The sequence below is a fragment of the Trichomycterus rosablanca genome, chromosome 8 (genome assembly GCF_030014385.1).
Source record: "Trichomycterus rosablanca isolate fTriRos1 chromosome 8, fTriRos1.hap1, whole genome shotgun sequence".
Classification (NCBI taxonomy): Eukaryota; Metazoa; Chordata; class Actinopteri; order Siluriformes; family Trichomycteridae; genus Trichomycterus; species Trichomycterus rosablanca.
This window is the reverse complement of record NC_085995.1, coordinates 938,645-957,946: the sequence shown is the minus strand read 5'-3', so window position 1 is coordinate 957,946 and position 19,302 is coordinate 938,645. Positions and strand designations below refer to the sequence as shown.

The following is a 19,302-nucleotide window of genomic DNA, read 5'->3' as shown; positions in this document are numbered from 1 at the left end:
TAGAATAAAAGTCTTTGTTGTTTATTATTATTTTTTATGATTTATTTTTAGACGCTGATAAATAAAGTCGGTTATAAAATCACTCAAACATCAAACAAAAATAAAACCATCATTAAAACCGTCAGATTTTATTTGTACACATATTTACAGTAACGGTACCGTACACAACGACACCGGTTTATTCCCTCGACTGAAGGCAGCTTCGCTGGTTCAGAATTTCCCATCATGCAAATCATTCAAGAAAAAATTAATAATAAAAAACAACAGCTGACGAGTTTCAGCGTCGACTCGCGCTCGCGTTTAACGACGTACCAAATACTTTCGCTTCCTCACGTGATTAATGAATTAGCGGTGAGGTGATGTGATTGAGGCGACGCTTCAGTCGCTCCCATTTTCTCTTTTTCATTCTTGTGTGTTTTTGCTTCATAAATAAAATCGTTACGGTACGAATTTTGCACCGCCGCGTTCTGGGTCAATGAGGGCGGAGCTTATTTAAAATGTAATGCGTTCATCTCAGACTAGATAAGACGACGTTTTATTGCTTTTATTTCCGAGCTATAATGATGTAACTAATCGTAGCTCACGCAACTTCCTAGCTGCGGCTATCTGACGTTATAATAATACGACGTCGTACCTATTTAGCACGGCGACCAGGCCTGTCTAGCTACATAACATAACCGTGGTATGTTAGCATTAACACCCAACAACACGCTGACTTGTGCTTGCGGATATAATTTCATATACTGTAGCTAAGACCTACCAAGCGAAACTTGCGATATTAGCACGTCATCTCTCGTATAAGCAAAACACACGTCTGCTAGCTTTAACATCAGGTTAGCTTTTATTTTTTTAACATCATATGTTCACATCGTTTACGCGGCATATCTATCCATGTTACAGCTAGCCAAGCCAACCTAGCTACACGTAATGGCTACGATGTTAAAGAATTAGGCTAACTTGCACATCAGGCTAACCTGCTAACATTAGACTAATTTGCACATTAGGCTAGCTTACCCTTAGCTAACAGGCTAACTTGCTGACATTCGGCTAACTTGCACTGAAGGAAGGTTCCAGGTTCGCTATTCGGCTACTTAGCGCTAGACTGACTCTTACGTTGCACGACGCTGAGTCATGTGATCGTCGTTCGATGTTCATTTTGCCGACCGCACCATGAAAACTGAACATGTAAAAGCGCCACCTAGTGGTGAAGTGGAGAAAAAAAAAAATAAACGCTAAATATCAGACACGACAAACGTTAACCGTTAATCATGGAACGTAAATCAGTCCATCAGAGAAACCCGACACGCTTCGTCAGATCCACGAGTTTGTTTCATATAAACAAACAAACAAACAAACAAAAACAATAACACCTGCCGTGACATCATCTGATATTGCGCAATAACAACCGCTGTTGTTTTGGCCGTGTGCTTTACTCTGAGAATTACACTCCGAATTCTGAGGGCCATAACGTTTCACGTTTCATAAAGAATCCTCACTTTTAATCAGTAAATTCTAACACAAACACCACGTGGTCAAAAGTATTTGGACGCCTGACCGTACGCTTGTCGGACGTCGGGTTTAAAAAACAACCTTTATTAAAATAAACTAGTCTGACCATCTGTGTGACCTTTTCATCTAGAACAAACAGCCGCTCCTCTGAGGAGCTTCTCACCAGACTTCGAGGTCTCTCTGTGTGTGGGAATTTGTGCCCAATTGGTCTAAAGATGGCAGCATTTGTAATAGTACGGCAGGGCGCTGACTGAAATGATGTTTTGATGTTGATTCATTCCATTTACGTTTTCATGTTCAGCGTTTAGTGGATGCTTTTTTATCCAGAGCGACTTACAGTACTGTGAGAGTATACTGTCTGAGCAATTGAGGGTTAAGGGCCTCGCTCAAGGGCCCAACAGTGGTAATTTGGCAGTGGTGGGGCGTAAACCAGCAACCTTTCGATTACTAGTCCAGTACCTTACCTAGTACTAGGCTAGGCTACAAGTGCTGTTCAGTGGAGTTGAGGTCAGGGCTTCCCTAAACTGTTGCTGATGCCATTTCCTTACCTGTTAGCAACTGTTGTGGCTGAAACACATGAATTCAGTCATTAGAAAGGGCGTCCCGATACTTTTGACCACACGACACGGTGTGCTAGACTAGATCCAAAATCCTTCACTGATCCAGGTTCCATCCTCCTCCTCCTCTTCTTCTCTCTCGCTCAGTCGTTAAACCCCAGAATGATTAAAAAATCCAGATTGTTTAAATATTCGTTATTTAATTTACAAAAAAAGCACAAAAATCCAAACTCCACTTTGGTAGCTTCATCCAAAATAAACAAAATAAACAAAATAAACAAAAACAAGAGCGTTTGGTTACAGAACGTTCAGGCGCCCGTGTGGACGCTTCCTCTCGAACCGCCGAACCCACTGATTGTCTGAAATGGAAGCTGCACGTTTCAACCCAAATACGATCCATAAAGTGCTGAAATCAAATCAAATCAAACCCACGGAGATAACGTCCGTCTACACGTCAAAATAACGTCCGTTTCTCTTAACGGTTCCCGATCACGCCGCTCGTTTTCTCGTGTGCGTTTTACAGAACACGGGAGGATCAGAACGGATTAAAAAAAGAGGAAAGAATTAAATGACAATAAAATCAAATCAATCAGCTCTGTGCAGTGATGAAGCTTACATTCAGTTCATTAGATTCAAACACAGTCACGCCCTCTGCTGGCTGATCGACGGTGCTGCACAGAGCCTGACTCTCCGTGCACGATACGGATCTCCAATTTAAAAAAAGAAAGTCTAAAGTCTAAACTGGACAGGTGTCCTCAGAGAAATACCATCAGGGAATTGGATATGACTAGATATTATGGAGATATTGTGGATTTTCAAATCACGTACATTCAAGGTCACACTTTTTCAGTGCAAATCCACCTACTGGCATGTTTCCCTCATCACATCTGCCTCTGATTTCAACACGTTCATCAGGCTGAGAGAAAAGTGACTGCGTCGCACAAGCAGCAGGGGGCGCCAGAGTCCCGGTGGAATAGGATATGATTCATTTGGAACGAGGGATTTTCTGCTGGACCCGACTGTAATCGATGTGTATTGATGCACGTCATTCATTTTTTTCGCTCTGCAATCAGCCGGCGGGGCGCCTACACAGACACACGACCGGCTGTGTGTATTTAGGGAGAGGTTGAATGACTCTGGTGCGAGTGCGCCCTCTGCTGGTTGGTCGAGGCGTCTGCACAGGGGCTCCGATTTGGCGCGACCGGATTGTCAATCATTTGGATTTGTTGCTTCTTTGTGTGGAGAAATCAGCTGTGCTACCAGCCAACCGGGCGCCCACACAAACACGATTGGCTGACGTATGCCGGGTGGGCGGGTCGAAGGGATTCCTCATTACTGCTGCAATAGCGGCCTCTGCTGGCTGGTGGAAGTACTGCAGGGAGACGGTGAATAACGGAGAGCAGTGCGTGACTCTGTGTTTACTGCACGCGTGTCGGAGGGGGCGTGTGTCAGGTACGACCCTCCTCGGTCGGGTTCGGGGTTTGGATATGCTTAAATAAAACAATAATAATTAAAAGAAGAGATGATGAAGTCTCTCTGGACGTCTGGAGGTGCGAGAGCAGGAACGAACGGCCGGAAAGTCTGATGGAGCGAGTTCCCACGTCGCCGTGGTGATGTGCTGATTGTCAGTACGTTCGTTAGTATCATTAGTCGATTATCAATGGATCCTTCACTGAAAGCTGATTTCCTCCCAAAGTCCTGAGGGTCCACGGGCGTCGGCCTCCCACAGCCGGAGCGCTTCCCCCCTCTCCCAAAAAATTGAAGACAACTAAATAAAAAAAAAAAGTGCCCAAAAGTGCCCACGTGCACTGATGCCAACTCATGAACCCACACAACAAAATTCCCAGGTGCTGATGTGTGTACAGAGGTGTGTGTGTGTGTGTGTGTGTGTGTGTGTGTGTGTGTGTGTGTGTGTGTGATCTCCCCCAGCCGTGGAAGCGCCAGCCGTGCCGCCCACGCGGACGCAGATCTGAGCAGGAGAACGCGGAGGCTCCGCCCACACAGCGTCGCAGTGAAGTGAAGGCCGTGGAGGGGCGGGGTCAGCAGAAGATGTGGAGGGGCGTGGTCAGCAGAAGACCTCTCCGTCTGCTGAGGGTTCGAGAGGCGTCTCACCCGCCGATTCTGATAGAGAGAAAAGATCCCGAAAGGGTGATTAGTGAGTGATTATAAACCAACCACGTCAGCAAAGGGATGTGGAGACGAGCTTCAGTGTTAATTACAGTACTGACTATAGTGTTAATTACAGTACTGACTATAGTGTTAATTACAGTACTGACTATAGTGTTAATTACAGTACTGACTGTCTACTACATATTAATTACAGTACTGACTATAGTGTTAATTACAGTACTGACTGTCTACTACATATTAATTACAGTACTGACTATAGTGTTAATTACAGTACTGACTGTCTACATATTAATTACAGTACTGACTATAGTGTTAATTACAGTACTGACTGTCTACATATTAATTACAGTACTGACTATCGAGTTAATTACAGTACTGACTGTCTACTACATATTACAGTACTGACTATAGTGTTAATTACAGTACTGACTGTCTACTACATATTAATTACAGTACTGACTATAGTGTTAATTACAGTACTGACTGTCTACTACATATTAATTACAGTACTGACTATAGTGTTAATTACAGTACTGACTGTCTACTACATATTAATTACAGTACTGACTATAGTGTTAATTACAGTACTGACTGTCTACTACATATTAATTACAGTACTGACTATAGTGTTAATTACAATACTGACTATAGTGTTAATTACAATACTGACTATAGTGTTAATTACAATACTGACTATAGTGTTAATTACAGTACTGACTGTCTACTACATATTAATTACAATACTGACTATAGTGTTAATTACAGTACTGACTATAGTGTTAATTACAGTACTGACTGTCTACTACATATTAATTACAGTACTGACTATAGAGTTAATTACAGTACTGACTGTTTACTACATATTAATTACAGTATTGACATTATCGATTGCGGTATTGACCTCAGTGTTGACTACAATATTAACCGTATTGACTATGGTATTTAATACAGTATCGATTACAGTATTGACAATATCTATTACAGTATTGATTGCAGTATTGTCTTTAGTACTGACTACAGTACTGACAGTATGGATTATAGTATTGACTAGTTTTCACTGTATTAATTACGGTATTAACTACAGTGTTGACTACAGTACTGATTACAGTATTGGCAGCATCAATTACAATGTTAACTACAGTATTAACTACAGCATACATTCTGGTACTGACAACAGTGTTAAAATGATTGGTAATGATATTGACTATAGTATTGACAATATTGATTATGGTCTTACCTACAGTGTTGATTATAGTATTTGTAAAATTAACTACAGTATTAATTATGGTACTGACTTAAGTATTGACGTTATCGATTGCGGTATTGACTACAGTGTTGACAGTATTGATTAAGGTAATAACTACAGTGTTGACTATAGTACTGACAAAGATGATTACAGTATTAACTACAGTATTGAGTACAACATTTACAGCATTTGACTACAGTATTGTCTTTAGATCTGACTACAGTACTGACAGTATTGATTACAGTATTGACTATAGTATTCACAGTATTGATTATTGTATACAGAGTTGACTACGGTATTTATTGTAACATTGACGATATTTATTAAAGTATTGACTACAGCATTAACATTATCGATTATGGTATTAACTACAGTATTTACTACAATATTGACAGTATCGATTATAGTATTTACTACAGCATTCATATTATTGATTATGGTATTGACTGCAGTACTTACTATAGTATTGACAGTATTGATTACGATGTTACCTACAGCATTGACCATAGTACTGACAATATTGATTACGCTATTAACTACAGTGTTGACTACAGTATTAACAACAGTATTAATTACAGTATTGACATTATTGATTATGGTACTGACTACAGTGTTGACTACAGTACAGTATCAATTACTGTACCAGCAGCCCCTCCGTGCAGCTATAACAGTCTCACTCATTTTTATGGGAAGTTTTCCACAAGATTCTGGAGTGCATCTGTGGGAATTTGTGGGAATTTGTGTCGATCTACTCAAACAGTTCCAGTTCCAGTCTGAGGGGATCAGTGGGGTCGGGTTTAGGGCTCTGTGCTGACCACTGGGGGTTTTGTCCAGTCCAAACTGATCAAACTAAACCATTATATGGACCTCACTTCTCACGTCAGGCTGGCACAGAAGAGGGCCTTCCCCAAACTGTTGTTACTTGATTGATTTGATTTTACAGACGTGTCAGCGATGTTGGTGGGTAAATCCACTGAACTCAATAATTAACAGGGGGTGTCTATATACTTTTGGTGTACTTTTGATGTGTGTGTGTGCGTGTGTGTACCTGAGGTCTTTCCCTTTCCTTTCTTCTTCTTCTTCTCCTTCTTCTCTTTGGGTTTGGTTAGCTGCAGTAGGCGGGCGGGGATCTGGCTGTGCTGCTCGGTGGCGCCGCCCTTCTGACCAGCGCTGGAGGAGAAGGGGTTCAGGTTCTTGGCTTTCCGTTTGGAGTCGGCGCGAGAGAACACCTCCGCTCCCTCAGGTGCCTCCGCCAGGTTCTGGAGCTTCAGGGAGTCCTCGGAGGCGGTGGAGGAGGCGCGCTGTCGCCTCTCGGCCTCCTCCTGCTGAACACAGGAACAGCGAGAGGATGGAAGAGTGGGATCAGTCAAGGTCTGAGGAACATCTACCCAAACTATCAGGGGTCACGCAGAAATTACGGTATGATTACAGTATTAACAAGAGTATTGACAGTATTTATTACATTATTGATTATAATATTGACTACGGTATTTACTACAGTATTGATTACAATAATGACTACAGTACTGACACTATCAATTACAGTATTGACCTCAATAACGGTATTGAATACAGTGTTGACTATGGTATTGACTATAGTACTGATTACAGTACTGACAGTATCAATTATGGTACCGACTACAGTATTGACAGTATTAATTATGATATTGATTACAGTATTAACAAGAGTATTGACAATATTTATTACATTATTGATTACAGTATTGACTACGGTATTTACTACAGTATTGACATTATCGGTTACGGTATTGAATAAAGTGTTGACCATGGTATGGACTACAGTATTGACAGTATTTATTACATTATTGATTACTATTGACTATGGTACTTACTATAGTATTGATTAACTGAAATTGACTATCAATTATGGTATTGATTACAGTATTAACTAGAGTATTGAGAGTATTTATTATTGACTAGAGTATTGAGAGTATTTATTACATTATCGATGGTATTTGACTGGTATTGACAGTTTAGATTATGGTATTATATGGTATTATCCAGAGTATTGACTACAGTATTTAGAGTGTCAATTACAGTACTGACTACAGTATTTACTATAGTATTGATTGACTACAGTGTTGACAGTATTAATTATGGTATTGATTACAGTATTAACTAGAATATTGACAGTATTTATTACATTATTGATTACATAATTATGGTATTATCCACAGTATTGACTACAATATCTACAGTATTGATTACAGTATTAATAGTATTGACAACAGTATTACACCTCAGAACTCATTAACTACAGACAGAAATACACTAAATGGCCAAATGTGGACACCTCTCCTAAATATACTTGCTAACAGCAGGAAAACAGTTTAGGGAAGGTCCTTTTCTGCTCCTGTGCAGGTAATAAAGACCTGATCTCACAAGACTGAGTGGGTCCAGTGCCTTATTCTCCGAAGAGTGGAGACTGTTATAGTCACAAATATTGGTGTCCACATACTTTTGGAGTGATGCTGACCTGTATGTGCTGAACACTGAGCTGCTCTCGCTCCCTCTCCAGCCTCCTCTGATCGTCCCGGAGCTTCAGCAGCTCCCTCTGGTACTCCTCCTTCCTGTTACCGAGTTCCTGCTGCTCCTGCTGCATGACCTCGCTCCTCCTCCGGTTCTCCTCCTCCACAGCCATCAGTCGCTCCTCCCTCCTGGCCAGCTCCTCCTCCCGTCTCCTCCTCTCGTCGTCCTCCCCCTTCCTCCTCCTCTCTTCCTCCTCCTTCCTCCTCCTCTCCTCCTCCCTCTGTTTCTCCTCCTGCCTCTGCTTCTCCTGCTCCATCAGGGAGCTCGGCCGTGACGACAGGGAGGAGGAGGACGAGGAGAAGGAGGAGGACGAGGAGGAGATGGAGGGGTGGCGGAGTGATGGGGAGGTCTGACGCTGCTCCTCGATGAACGTGTCCTGCTGCACCACCACCGCCTGAGGAGGAGCACACAGAGAGTTTACTGGTCAAACTGGAGTCGAGTGGGCGTGGTCAGCCTGAGACTGGAACTGGTCCGATCGAACACGGTTTCAGACGTGACTGGGTTTTATCCACAGATAACAGAGATGATCTGACACCATTTTAATTCCTCTGATACCAATCACGGAGCCACCAGAATGTATTGACTACAGTATTAACATCAGCACCATCAACAATCACCACATAAACAAAACACCAGAATGGGTTCAGGAGCAGTGGAGACCCTGATCACCCTGACCAGCTGAGGGGGGGGTGTGGTTGGTGTCTCACCTGTAAGGTGCTGAGCAGGTCATGAAGGCGGGAAACACTTTGGAGAACCTGCTGTAACAGAGATGAGAATACAGCTTAATAGAACACTACACACACACACACACACACACACACAGTATTGAACGTACCTCAATATTCCTCTTGTGTAACAGCAGTAGGTTGGCACTGCCGCCCTGTGGAAGAAACAAGTCATTACACAATACTATCGTTAACAACTCGCAGAAAAAGACGCACCACATGACCCTGAATACCCCAAACATCAAAAGCATTAGTATGGGGTTTGCGCCCCTCCGCTGCTACACCAGTCCCCACTTCTACTATTAGGTTTTACTAGGTTTCAGAACATTACTACTGGGATTCCTTGTCACTGAACCAGGTGAACACACACCTTCTTGAGAACGCCGTCAGATTCGGTTCTTCTCAGGTCGTCAGTTTCCTCCCGATCTCCGCCTGTAGGGGAGGAAAGATCAAAGAGAACAAGATTAAACACACACACACACACAAGCACACAAATACTGACACACACACAAGTACACAAATACTGACACACATGGCCATCAACACACAATATACACACACACGCTACACACACAAATGAGCATAAACAGAGACATACATGCAAACACACACACACACACACACACTAATGCAAATGCACACTAACACTGACACACATGTCCATTAGTACACACAACAGACACACACACACACAAATACACTAAACACACAAAACAGCATACACAGAGACACATGCAAACACACACTAATGCAAATGCACACAAACACTGACACACACTCAAGTACACACACACGGACACGCACACAAATACACAAACACAAAACCACACACACACTAAACAACACAAAATTCATAAACATTGACACACACTACAGAGCATGCACTCATACACACACACACAAGTACACAAACACACAAAAATGCACTTAAATACTGACACACACACAAACACACACGCACACAAGTACACAAACACAGACAGACACACAAGTACACAAATACACACTAATACACAGGCAGACAAACACTGACACACACTACAGTGCATGCACTCACACACAATCATACAAACAGTGACACACACAAACACACACACACAATCATACAAACAGTGACACACACACACACAAGCACATAAACACTGACTCTCAATAAACTACACCAAAACGCATATGCGCACACACACACACACACACACACACACACACACACTCGTACTCTTTGAGACGTTCATCTGGTGACTGTCGAATCCCCCGAACGTTTCAGATCTTCGTGGTAAACTCACAGATCCTGCACACACACTCGAACCGTCCGGTCCTACACACGCCTGCTGTCCCACCAAACCGTGGGTCACCAGCTCCTGTAACGTCTCAACTACACACACACACACACACACACACACACACACACACACACAGACAGATCAGTCATGTCGTTTAAACCTCACTACAATAAAATTCTATATATAACTGGTTTCACTCCTTTTCCCTTGATGTTCATCGTCTCACCTTCCTTCACAGCGTCTCTGATGATTGGCTCTCCTCTGGTGACATCATCGGGCGTGGCCCTGAACATCGCCCGGTTCCGGACGGCGGCCACGTCGTCCTGGTTAGAACAATCGCACAGCTCGTGGAACAGTCGAACTTTGTCCTCCAGCAGCGCCACGATCTGCTGGTCCTTCTTCTGCAGCTGATCTGAGAACAGTCACACACACATCATTAAAAATGATTTTTAGCCGCAAGGAAAACAGTTTCGGGAAGGACCCGTAATGTTTAGAGTCTGTTCATTTGTGCCTGTTGTTAGTAAGAAAGGTTCTTCACACTGACACGGGCATCTTTAATGAAACCTGGGTAAATAAAAACACGGGCACTCGGGTGGCACACCAGGGCACCATTGCTACATTTTGCCTTATTTTCCCTGTGTGCACACACACACACACACACACACACACACACACATAAAAGAACACACACACATAACAGAACACACACACACACACACAACAGAACACACACACATACATAACACACACACACATAACAGAACACACACACACACACATATATAACACACACACACAACAGAACACACACACACAACAGAACACACACACATACATAACACACACACAGCAGAACACACATACACATTACAGAACACACACACACACACACACACAACAGAACACACACACATACATAACACACACACACAACAGAACACACACACACACACATATAACACACACACAGCAGAACACACATACACATTACAGAACACACACACACACACACACAACAGAACACACACACAACAGAACACACACACACGCAACAGAACACACACACACAACAGAACACACACACACACAACGGAACACGCACACAACAGAACACACACACACACATTTATAACAGAACACACACACACAAAACAGAACACACACACATAACAAAACACATACACATTACAGAACACACACACAACAGAACACACACACACACACATTTATAACAGAACACACACACACACAACAGAACACACACACACACCTGCTGAAAAACAGACATCCCTAGTTTTAATACTGTTAGTTTTTGAAGCAGAACGTCCGACAAGCTCATGGTCAGGTGTCCGAATACTTTTGGCTATACGGTGTATATTAAACGTGAGTGAGAGAGTGATGTACCTCTCATTTCTTTGGCCCGGCTCTCCTGCATCCTCTTATCTTCCTCGTTTTCGCTCGGGAGTCCCTCATCATCGTCCTTTTCTCTGCAGAAACAACCCATGAAAATGAGTCAGAACATGCAACACCCTTATCCTGGTCAGGGTCGCAATGGGTCCAGTTCCACCAGGAAACACTGGACAGGGTGCCATGTGTAGACACCCAGACGGCTGGTAGCACAGCCCAAATTTGGACCCCTGGTTTTCACTCCTTTATTTACATTTCTGCAGTGCACTGAAGGTCCATCCCCATACTGTTTGGTAAGGTTGCCGTATTTAGTACAGTGTATGGTTATTAGTATGTGGTTGGAAACACAGTTGGTTAGCTGGCTGGCTGGCACGCCGCCTCTTTGCTCCCAGTAATGGGGGTGAATAAGAAGCTCACAACGAGGCGTCCACATACTTTCGGTCATGCGGCGCTGGTATAAAAGAACCTGGACTGACAGACTGGTGGGGAGAAGGCACGGCCGTTAGTGGTCAGTAATCAGCGGTCAGTAATAAGGAGTCAGTAATCAGCGGACAGTAATCTGAGGTTAGTGATCAGCAGTCAGTGAGCAGAGGTCAGTAATCAGGGGTCAGTTATCAGAGGTAAGTAATCAGCGGACATTAAGCAGCGGTTAGAGATCAGCGGTCAGTAATCAGCGGTCAGTGGTGGACCTGAGCCTCTGTATGAACGTGGTGAGATGTTTCCTCACATGGAGTTGGTGGCGTCCTGTATGAGCTGCATCCACGTGTTCCTCTCCTCTTTAGAACCCACGTGACCCTCCACCATCTCCGGCCGCTCGATCCCCGCCGTGATGAAGAACAGACCGCGCTCCTCGTTAGCCACCTCACGTACGATTAGCTTCTGCAGGGAGATGACCGTCGAGCGCTGGTCCTGCACAGGACATTACAAATAAATATATATACATCTTTAATTAGACCAAATAAAAATAGAGTTAAAATCAAATTAATCTGAAGATCAAATATTAAATACAAAATATTTTAAATAATAAATAAAAGTTTAAATTATAATAATCAATGGTATTTAAAATAAAAACATCATAAATAATAAATACAAATCAAGTTTAATATCAAAAGAGTAAAAATGAAATAAATCATAAACAATAAATAAAATAGTTTAAATTTTAATAATCAGAAAATGGGAAATAAAATACTAAACATTTTAAACAATGGACAAAATTAGTTTAAATTAAAAAAAATAAAATAAAATAAAGGGAAATTAAAACATTATCAATAAAGAATAAAAAATAATGGAAAAAATTGAGCTAAAATTATAATAATCCAAAGATTACAAATAAAATGAAGGGAAATAAAAACATTATAATTAATAAATAAAAATAAACTTTAAATCAAAATAATCAAAAGATTAACAATAAAATAAGGAAATGAAAACATAAATAAAGAAAATAATTACGTTTCAATTATAATAATTAAAATACAGAAAATAAAATAAAACAAAAACATTATAAATAAAGAAGAGATAAAGTAATATATAATTATAAATAAATCTGGACGGTTCGGTTTCGGGGCCGTTTGTTTGTACCAGTGAGGCGAAGACGAATTTCTGATCCTTTTCCTGCAGGAACACCAACACGTCTGAGAGTAACAGAGCCTGAACATCTACACACACACACACACACACACACACACACACACACACACGAAAGGTTTTGTAATGAAAGTATTTCTACTCTTTATTTAATATAATTAGAGATGCATGAGTACCGATACTAGTATCGGGTATCGGCCCGATACCGTGCTCATTAACTCGTACTCGTACTCGCAAACGAGGCTCCGATACTAAACATCCAAAACCGTGTACCTGGTGCACGTTACTGCGTTAACGCAGGGATTTTCAACCTGTGGGGCGCGAGTACCTGACCGGGGGGCGTGACATTACGAGATTTTTTTTACTTCTAAAACTAAAGCAATTCATTTTTCACCCACGGGAGACAGACTGAATTATTCTCACTGACCGCGACGCTCACACGCACGTTTAATGTTATTTAGTTCCGTTTGAAAAAAAAACCCTTCAAAATAGAGCTAACAGTGAAGATAACCGGTTACAAAAGCAGCGACCGCTGTTACAGGACGTGTGTGTGTTCAATACTCTGTTCACAGTGTCGATACAAGTGATTCAGGAGTCGACTCGTTTTAAGCGCAGCGTAAGTTTCTTTTCTCAGTCATCTCTCCGTGTTTACTGTTATAATAAACGATGCGGTTGTAAATAAACACCAAATACTACAGAACATTCTGTGTGACTCGCTTACATTATAAAGCTCAGGCTTAATTATACTGGTTATTACCACAGAGCGGGAGCCGACTCAGAGTCGTTTACGATTTACCGAGGTGAACCACGAATGTATGTGCTGATAGAATCGGCTCAGATGGGATCGGACTGTATTATCTTTTTAAAGTAAATATTTAAATCAGCAGAATCGCATCGCATGTATGATGTGCACAACGTTAATTACGTGCGTTTATTAATGAACGTTAACGTTAGCTTGTCAGAAGCTTTCTCAATGATGTCTGTTCCACTGCACTATTTTACACTAAAGACTACACTATCCCATAATGCTCCAGATTGCATCATTCTAAATAGGTATCGGTATCGGCGAGTACAAAAATACATGTACTTGTACTCGGTTGGGAAAAAATGGTATCGATGCATCCCTAAATATAAAGAAAATTTATAAGAATTTTGTAAGAATCTACAGTCAGTCTGTCAGTTATAAACGTACAATCAGCAGATCAGTCACTACCTCACAGTCACTACCTCACAGTCAGTACCTCACAGTAACTCAGTCAGCAGCTCACAGTCAGTAACAGTCAGTAACAGTCAGTCAGCAACTCAGTCAGTCCGTCAGTGAATCCTCTGTAACACTATACGTTTACAGTAGGTGTGACGTTGTGATGTCACTGACGCAGCGTTACGGTAACAGACGGTCAGTATCGAACCTTTGAGTCGCCCGGCGGCGTTCTTGACCTGCAGCGGTCCGTCGTGCACCAGCTTCCTCCTGATCAGGTCCTCCCGGGCGAACATCTGACCGCTCTTCATCCTCATGATGGACTTGCTGTCGGTGCGACTGTACACCTCCTTCAGCCGCCTCCTCTTCTCGTACTCGTTCACTTTAGACTCCACGCCCGTTATCACCTCCTTCACCTGCCTCAGGGCCTCGGCTACGTCCGCCTGCTCCTCCTCCGGGTCTAAAGCACCACACACACGGACCCGTGAGCGTGGGACATAACCAGTGCGGTGTTGTTACGGTGTGTGTGTGTGTGTGTGTGTGTGCGGTACCCCGGGTGTGCTGGAGGATTCGCTGGAGCAGAACAGGATACTTGGTGAGGCGTTGCGTTACTAACAGGATACACTCGGGAATACTATGCCTCCGTACAACCGCACTGCTCATCATCTTCTGTAAATGAGAACACAGTCCACATTTCACACAGGATCTACACACTGCACATACAGCCAAAAGTATTCGGACGCCTGACCATGAGCTCGTTCATTAGCGGCTACTACTCCTGAAATCAGGACCCTGTTTGGTCACACAGGGGCACAGTTATGCTCGGACAAAACAGGCCCTTCCCTAAACTGTTGCTACTGTTGTTAAAGTACTTGTTCCATCTTGTTCTATCAAAGGATTTTGGAGTGTGCCTGTAGGAATTTGTGCCCGGACACTTTCTGAAAGCAGGAGCGCCGTTCCAATTTATCCCAAGGGTGTTGAGTGGTGCTGAAATCAGGGCTCAGGGAGTCTTTATGGGTCCTGCTTGGTCGCACGGCGGCACAATCGTGCCGGAACAACACAGGTCCTTCCCCAAACTGTTGCTACAAGTGCTACAGCACATCCGTTGTTTTATAGAATTGATTTTATACACCTGTTAGAAACGTGTTTTTGGTTTATTAGCTGAACTCATTAATTGGGGGTGAGACCACATAGACTCCTTCCTACAGGAAAGGCTTTCCACAGGAATTGGGAGTGTTTCTGTGGGGATTTGTGCCTGGATGCCGTTCCAATCCATTCCAAAGCTGTTGAGTGGTGTTACAACCACTCCTCTGTGTGGGTAAATCAGCTGAACGCATTCATTAGAAGTTTGTGCCCAATTCATTAGTATTTGGACGCAATGAAACCTCTGTGTGACCTTTTTAAGACTTTTAAGAGCGTCCCAAGCCTAAACGATACAGAACCTTGATGAAAGCTTGGAAGCGCTTGTCCCGGGCGTGGAGCTCCTTGTAGATGTTCACAGCTTCGTTGTGGCGGCTGCAGAATTTACCGTAAACCTTCTTCATCCTCTCGGCGTTCGAACCCGTCACCTACACACACACACACACACACACACACACACACACGTTACAGATTATACAAAAACACCCCGTCCGATTATTTATGACACAACGTACAATGTCGTGCACTTAGTATACGATCAGATTCTGGAACTGCGGACCCGAAAATACGCAGCAGGGTCACGTCCTGAATCACAAAACTGTCACACCTACGAACACTATTTCCAAAAATATTGGGACATTTTATAGAATGTAATAAAAAGAAGAAGAGGAGGTATCGCCCGGTCGGCTGGGCGCCCTCTAGTGGGCACGACCGGCGGTGCAGACAGTACAGCAGACTAAAACAGCTCATATTTCTTTCTCACTTCCTCTGCTGGAGGCCCCGATGGTGTATGAGGAGGTTATATGCTCCTGACACGCCCTCCACGTTCCTCCACTTCTGTACAGGCGCCACTTCTGTACAGTCCCGTCTTTTCCCCCCCAGCAGACTTTTCGGCCGATTTGGTCTGTTGCACTGTCTGCACTGCCGATCGTGCCCAATAGGGGGCGGCCAGCCGACCGGTACCATCTTTTGGTCCATCCGAGATGAGCTCGGTCCCAACAGAACTACAGGACGTCTCTGGATTCCTTGAATCTTTTCACAGTATTATGTACGGTAGATGGTCAAACACCAGAAATATTCACAATCTTGCTTTGGAGGATGTTCTTTTTGAACTGATTGAGTTTGGAACACAGTGGTGAGCCATAATTCATCATTACTTGTACAGAGTGAGTCTCCAGGGTTCCCTCACCTGTTCCCTCATGTGGAACGTTTCATATTCAATCAGCTTTTCACTCTTATTTAACTTATCCAACTTTCCCTGTCCCAACTTTTTTGGAGAGTGTTAGTCAGTCAGTCGCTTCCCAGTCGAGTCATACCCAGTTCCCGTGGGTATCGTTCCACCTGCCTGTAGAGGAGTCTCAGAAATTGCAGGTGCAGTGCTTGAATCAGCCAGCAGGTGGTGCTAATGAGGCACAGCAATATTTTTAGACCTTCTCCCTCCCACACAGAGCTGGACAATCCCTCTCTCGTGTGGGCGCCCGGCTGGTCGATAGCACGGCTAACAGGTGGTGGATATAGGGTGAAAACCCGTTACCTGATCCAGCACCACGTCCCCGATCCTGCGGATGACGAACCCTCCCTCGTTCCCCTCTCCGCTCGTCCTCCTCCTCTCCAGCAGCCTGCTGAGGAACTGGGTGTGAAGCTCCAGCAGGTCGTCCAGCACCGGAAACATCTTGTCCAGCGTCTGCACCTCCACCTGCACCTCCTTCTGCAGGCCTCTGCTGTACACGTCCGCCATGATCCTCAGGGTCCGCACGTGGTGCAGCTCGGTCTGGATCAGCTCTGAGAACGACAGGCGTGAACGGGAATGCCGACGGTGACACATTTACAGAACGAGATCTTTGTTTTTTGGGCTCCTCGCTTACCGTAGATGACGTCCTGCCTCTTGATCACGTCTTTCTTCAGCTGTTTGAGGAACTTCTTGTCCACCGTTAAGCTCCAGGAATCGGCCTCCAGGTCTCTCGCGTCGGCCTCGAACTCGGCCATCAGGTGAACGTCCGTCAGCTCCGTACCTGCGAGGAAAATCAAACCGTGTCCCGAAATCTAGATGATCTTTATTAGGTTCTCCAGCGTTCTTCGTTTACTTTCCAGCTTTAAAGTTCACAGTGGTGTTCCAGAAGTATGTGGACACCTGATCATTTTTTGTTTTTCTTCTTTGCTATTTAAAATAATTGGAATAATTCGAGTTCGAATCTCAGCACTGCTACCAATCGGCTGGGCGCCCCCTAGTGGGCACGACCGGCGGTGCAGACGGTAGAAGCAGACAAAATAGCTCATATTTTCCCCCCTTTTTCTCCCAATTTAGTCGTAGCCAATTCCTCTTCATCTGCTGGAGACCTTGATGGTGACACGCCCTCCCTCTGACGCATGAGCGCTCCACCGACCCCTTCTTATTCGCCCGTACTTTGGTGGATCGGTGTGTGAGGTCGGTCTCGCTCATGGAGAGTCACGCCCTGATCTCCACATTCCTCCACTTCTCTACAGGCACCTCGGGATACTAACCAGGGTCCTTACACAGCCTCGAAGACCCCGCCCACTTTTTAGTCCCCCCCCCCCCAGAAAACTAGCGGCCGATTTTGCCTGCACTACCAATCGTGCCTACTAGGGGGCCGACCGGTAGCAGAGCTGAGATTTGAACTTAGTGTTTTTTGTGTTATTATTTAGATGGATTCAGACCCAGCCCACAATCAGCATTCCAATTCTACCCGAGGGTGTTTTATGTGGCTGAAGTCCTGGACCTCGACCCTGGAATATTTCAGAGGGGCGTCCACGTACTTTCGCACCACCGGCCCTGATCCTCTTACCTTCGTCTGCCAGAGACTCGGTGGATTCGTTCACTCTGCACAGTTTGTTCAGCGAGTCGGTGGACTGAGAGAGAAACTTCAGCGTCTTCAGCGGGGCGTCGTCCGCTTGCCTGAAACGGAGCAGAAGAGGAGCGCGTTTCTACCAGGAGGAACACTGTGTACCCCCCCACCACCCCCAAATTTTATCTAATAGGATCAATACTAATCAGATCAGATCAGATCAGTCAATGTTTAATGCTGAATTAGCAAAATATGACGAACACCAGCGCATCCAAAAAGTATTGAGACACGCCCATTCCTATCCGAATATGTGCCAACAGTTTAGGGAAGGCCACCTCCCCAAACTGCTGTAGAGAACCTATACAGAGCGCTGATTGTGACCAAGGCCTTCTAGTTTAACAGGTACTTGACCGAATAGGCACAAATTCCCACAGACACCCTACAAATGCCTGTAGCTCATTGTATGGTGTCCGGATACCCCCCCGCCCCTCCAAATTTAGTCATTTCCGATTCCCGACTCAGCTGTTGCTTGCACTACCTCTCCTCTGTTCTCCCCACACAGAGGCATATCCCTGCGACCCCGCCTCCCACTACTCACACAGTGGTCCGGACCAGTCCCGGAGGCCCTGTCCAACCTTCCCTCCCTCAGACACGGCCGGTCGTGTTGGCCAGGTCGACAGCTCGACAGCTCTGCTAAGACTGAAACTGCTGAAACTGCTAACTGTAGACTATTTGGGACGGCTTTGCACCAGAGTTTGGAGTGTGCCTGTGGGAATTTATGCCGATTCAGTCACACACCTGTTGAATTAGAACGCCGGTCGGCGCTCTGTATAGTTCCTCCTCAGAACACTGGCTTTGTGCACAGGGGAATGGTCATACTGGAGGAAATAACGAGGCCTTCCCCAAACTGTTCACATATCTGGACAGGAATGGGCGTGTTCGCCACCCAGGCGCCCGCTAAGCACTTATAGGCCGCGTTACCCCGCGATGTTGCTGATGGAGATGCTCTTGGACAGAGGGTTGCTGGGAAACGACATGACGGCGGGATTTCTCCGGGGCGGGGGGACGGGAGGGGCTCCTGGGTCCTCAGGAACCAAGATGGTCGACCAGGGGCGGTCCCGCGCCGACGCCGCTGAACAAACACAAAACAGGAGTTAAAACACACCAAT

At 44.4% G+C, this 19,302-nt stretch overlaps 1 protein-coding gene across 6 annotated transcripts in view; it reads right to left on the bottom strand.

Moving 5' to 3' along the window:
- Positions 1-19,302, bottom strand: part of akap13 (A-kinase anchoring protein 13) — a 73,434-nt gene continuing 54,132 nt past the window's right edge. For 4 of the 6 annotated variants that reach the window (XM_063000251.1, XM_063000248.1, XM_063000254.1 and 1 more), the window contains 18 exons: positions 19,115-19,265; positions 18,134-18,243; positions 17,195-17,341; positions 16,864-17,111; positions 15,632-15,757; positions 14,741-14,858; positions 14,401-14,649; positions 12,986-13,062; positions 12,135-12,316; positions 11,405-11,487; positions 10,227-10,412; positions 9,937-10,092; positions 9,088-9,149; positions 8,828-8,872; positions 8,700-8,750; positions 7,940-8,386; positions 6,491-6,767; positions 1-4,187 (listed from right to left, as the gene is read on the bottom strand). In XM_063000251.1, the coding sequence (XP_062856321.1) occupies positions 4,132-4,187; positions 6,491-6,767; positions 7,940-8,386; positions 8,700-8,750; positions 8,828-8,872; positions 9,088-9,149; positions 9,937-10,092; positions 10,227-10,412; positions 11,405-11,487; positions 12,135-12,316; positions 12,986-13,062; positions 14,401-14,649; positions 14,741-14,858; positions 15,632-15,757; positions 16,864-17,111; positions 17,195-17,341; positions 18,134-18,243; positions 19,115-19,265 (2,771 nt within the window). In that variant the 3' untranslated portion in view covers positions 1-4,131. The remainder of the gene's footprint in view (positions 4,188-6,490; positions 6,768-7,939; positions 8,387-8,699; positions 8,751-8,827; positions 8,873-9,087; positions 9,150-9,936; positions 10,093-10,226; positions 10,413-11,404; positions 11,488-12,134; positions 12,317-12,985; positions 13,063-14,400; positions 14,650-14,740; positions 14,859-15,631; positions 15,758-16,863; positions 17,112-17,194; positions 17,342-18,133; positions 18,244-19,114; positions 19,266-19,302) is intronic. The other 2 variants (XM_063000249.1, XM_063000250.1) reach the window with 2 other exon arrangements.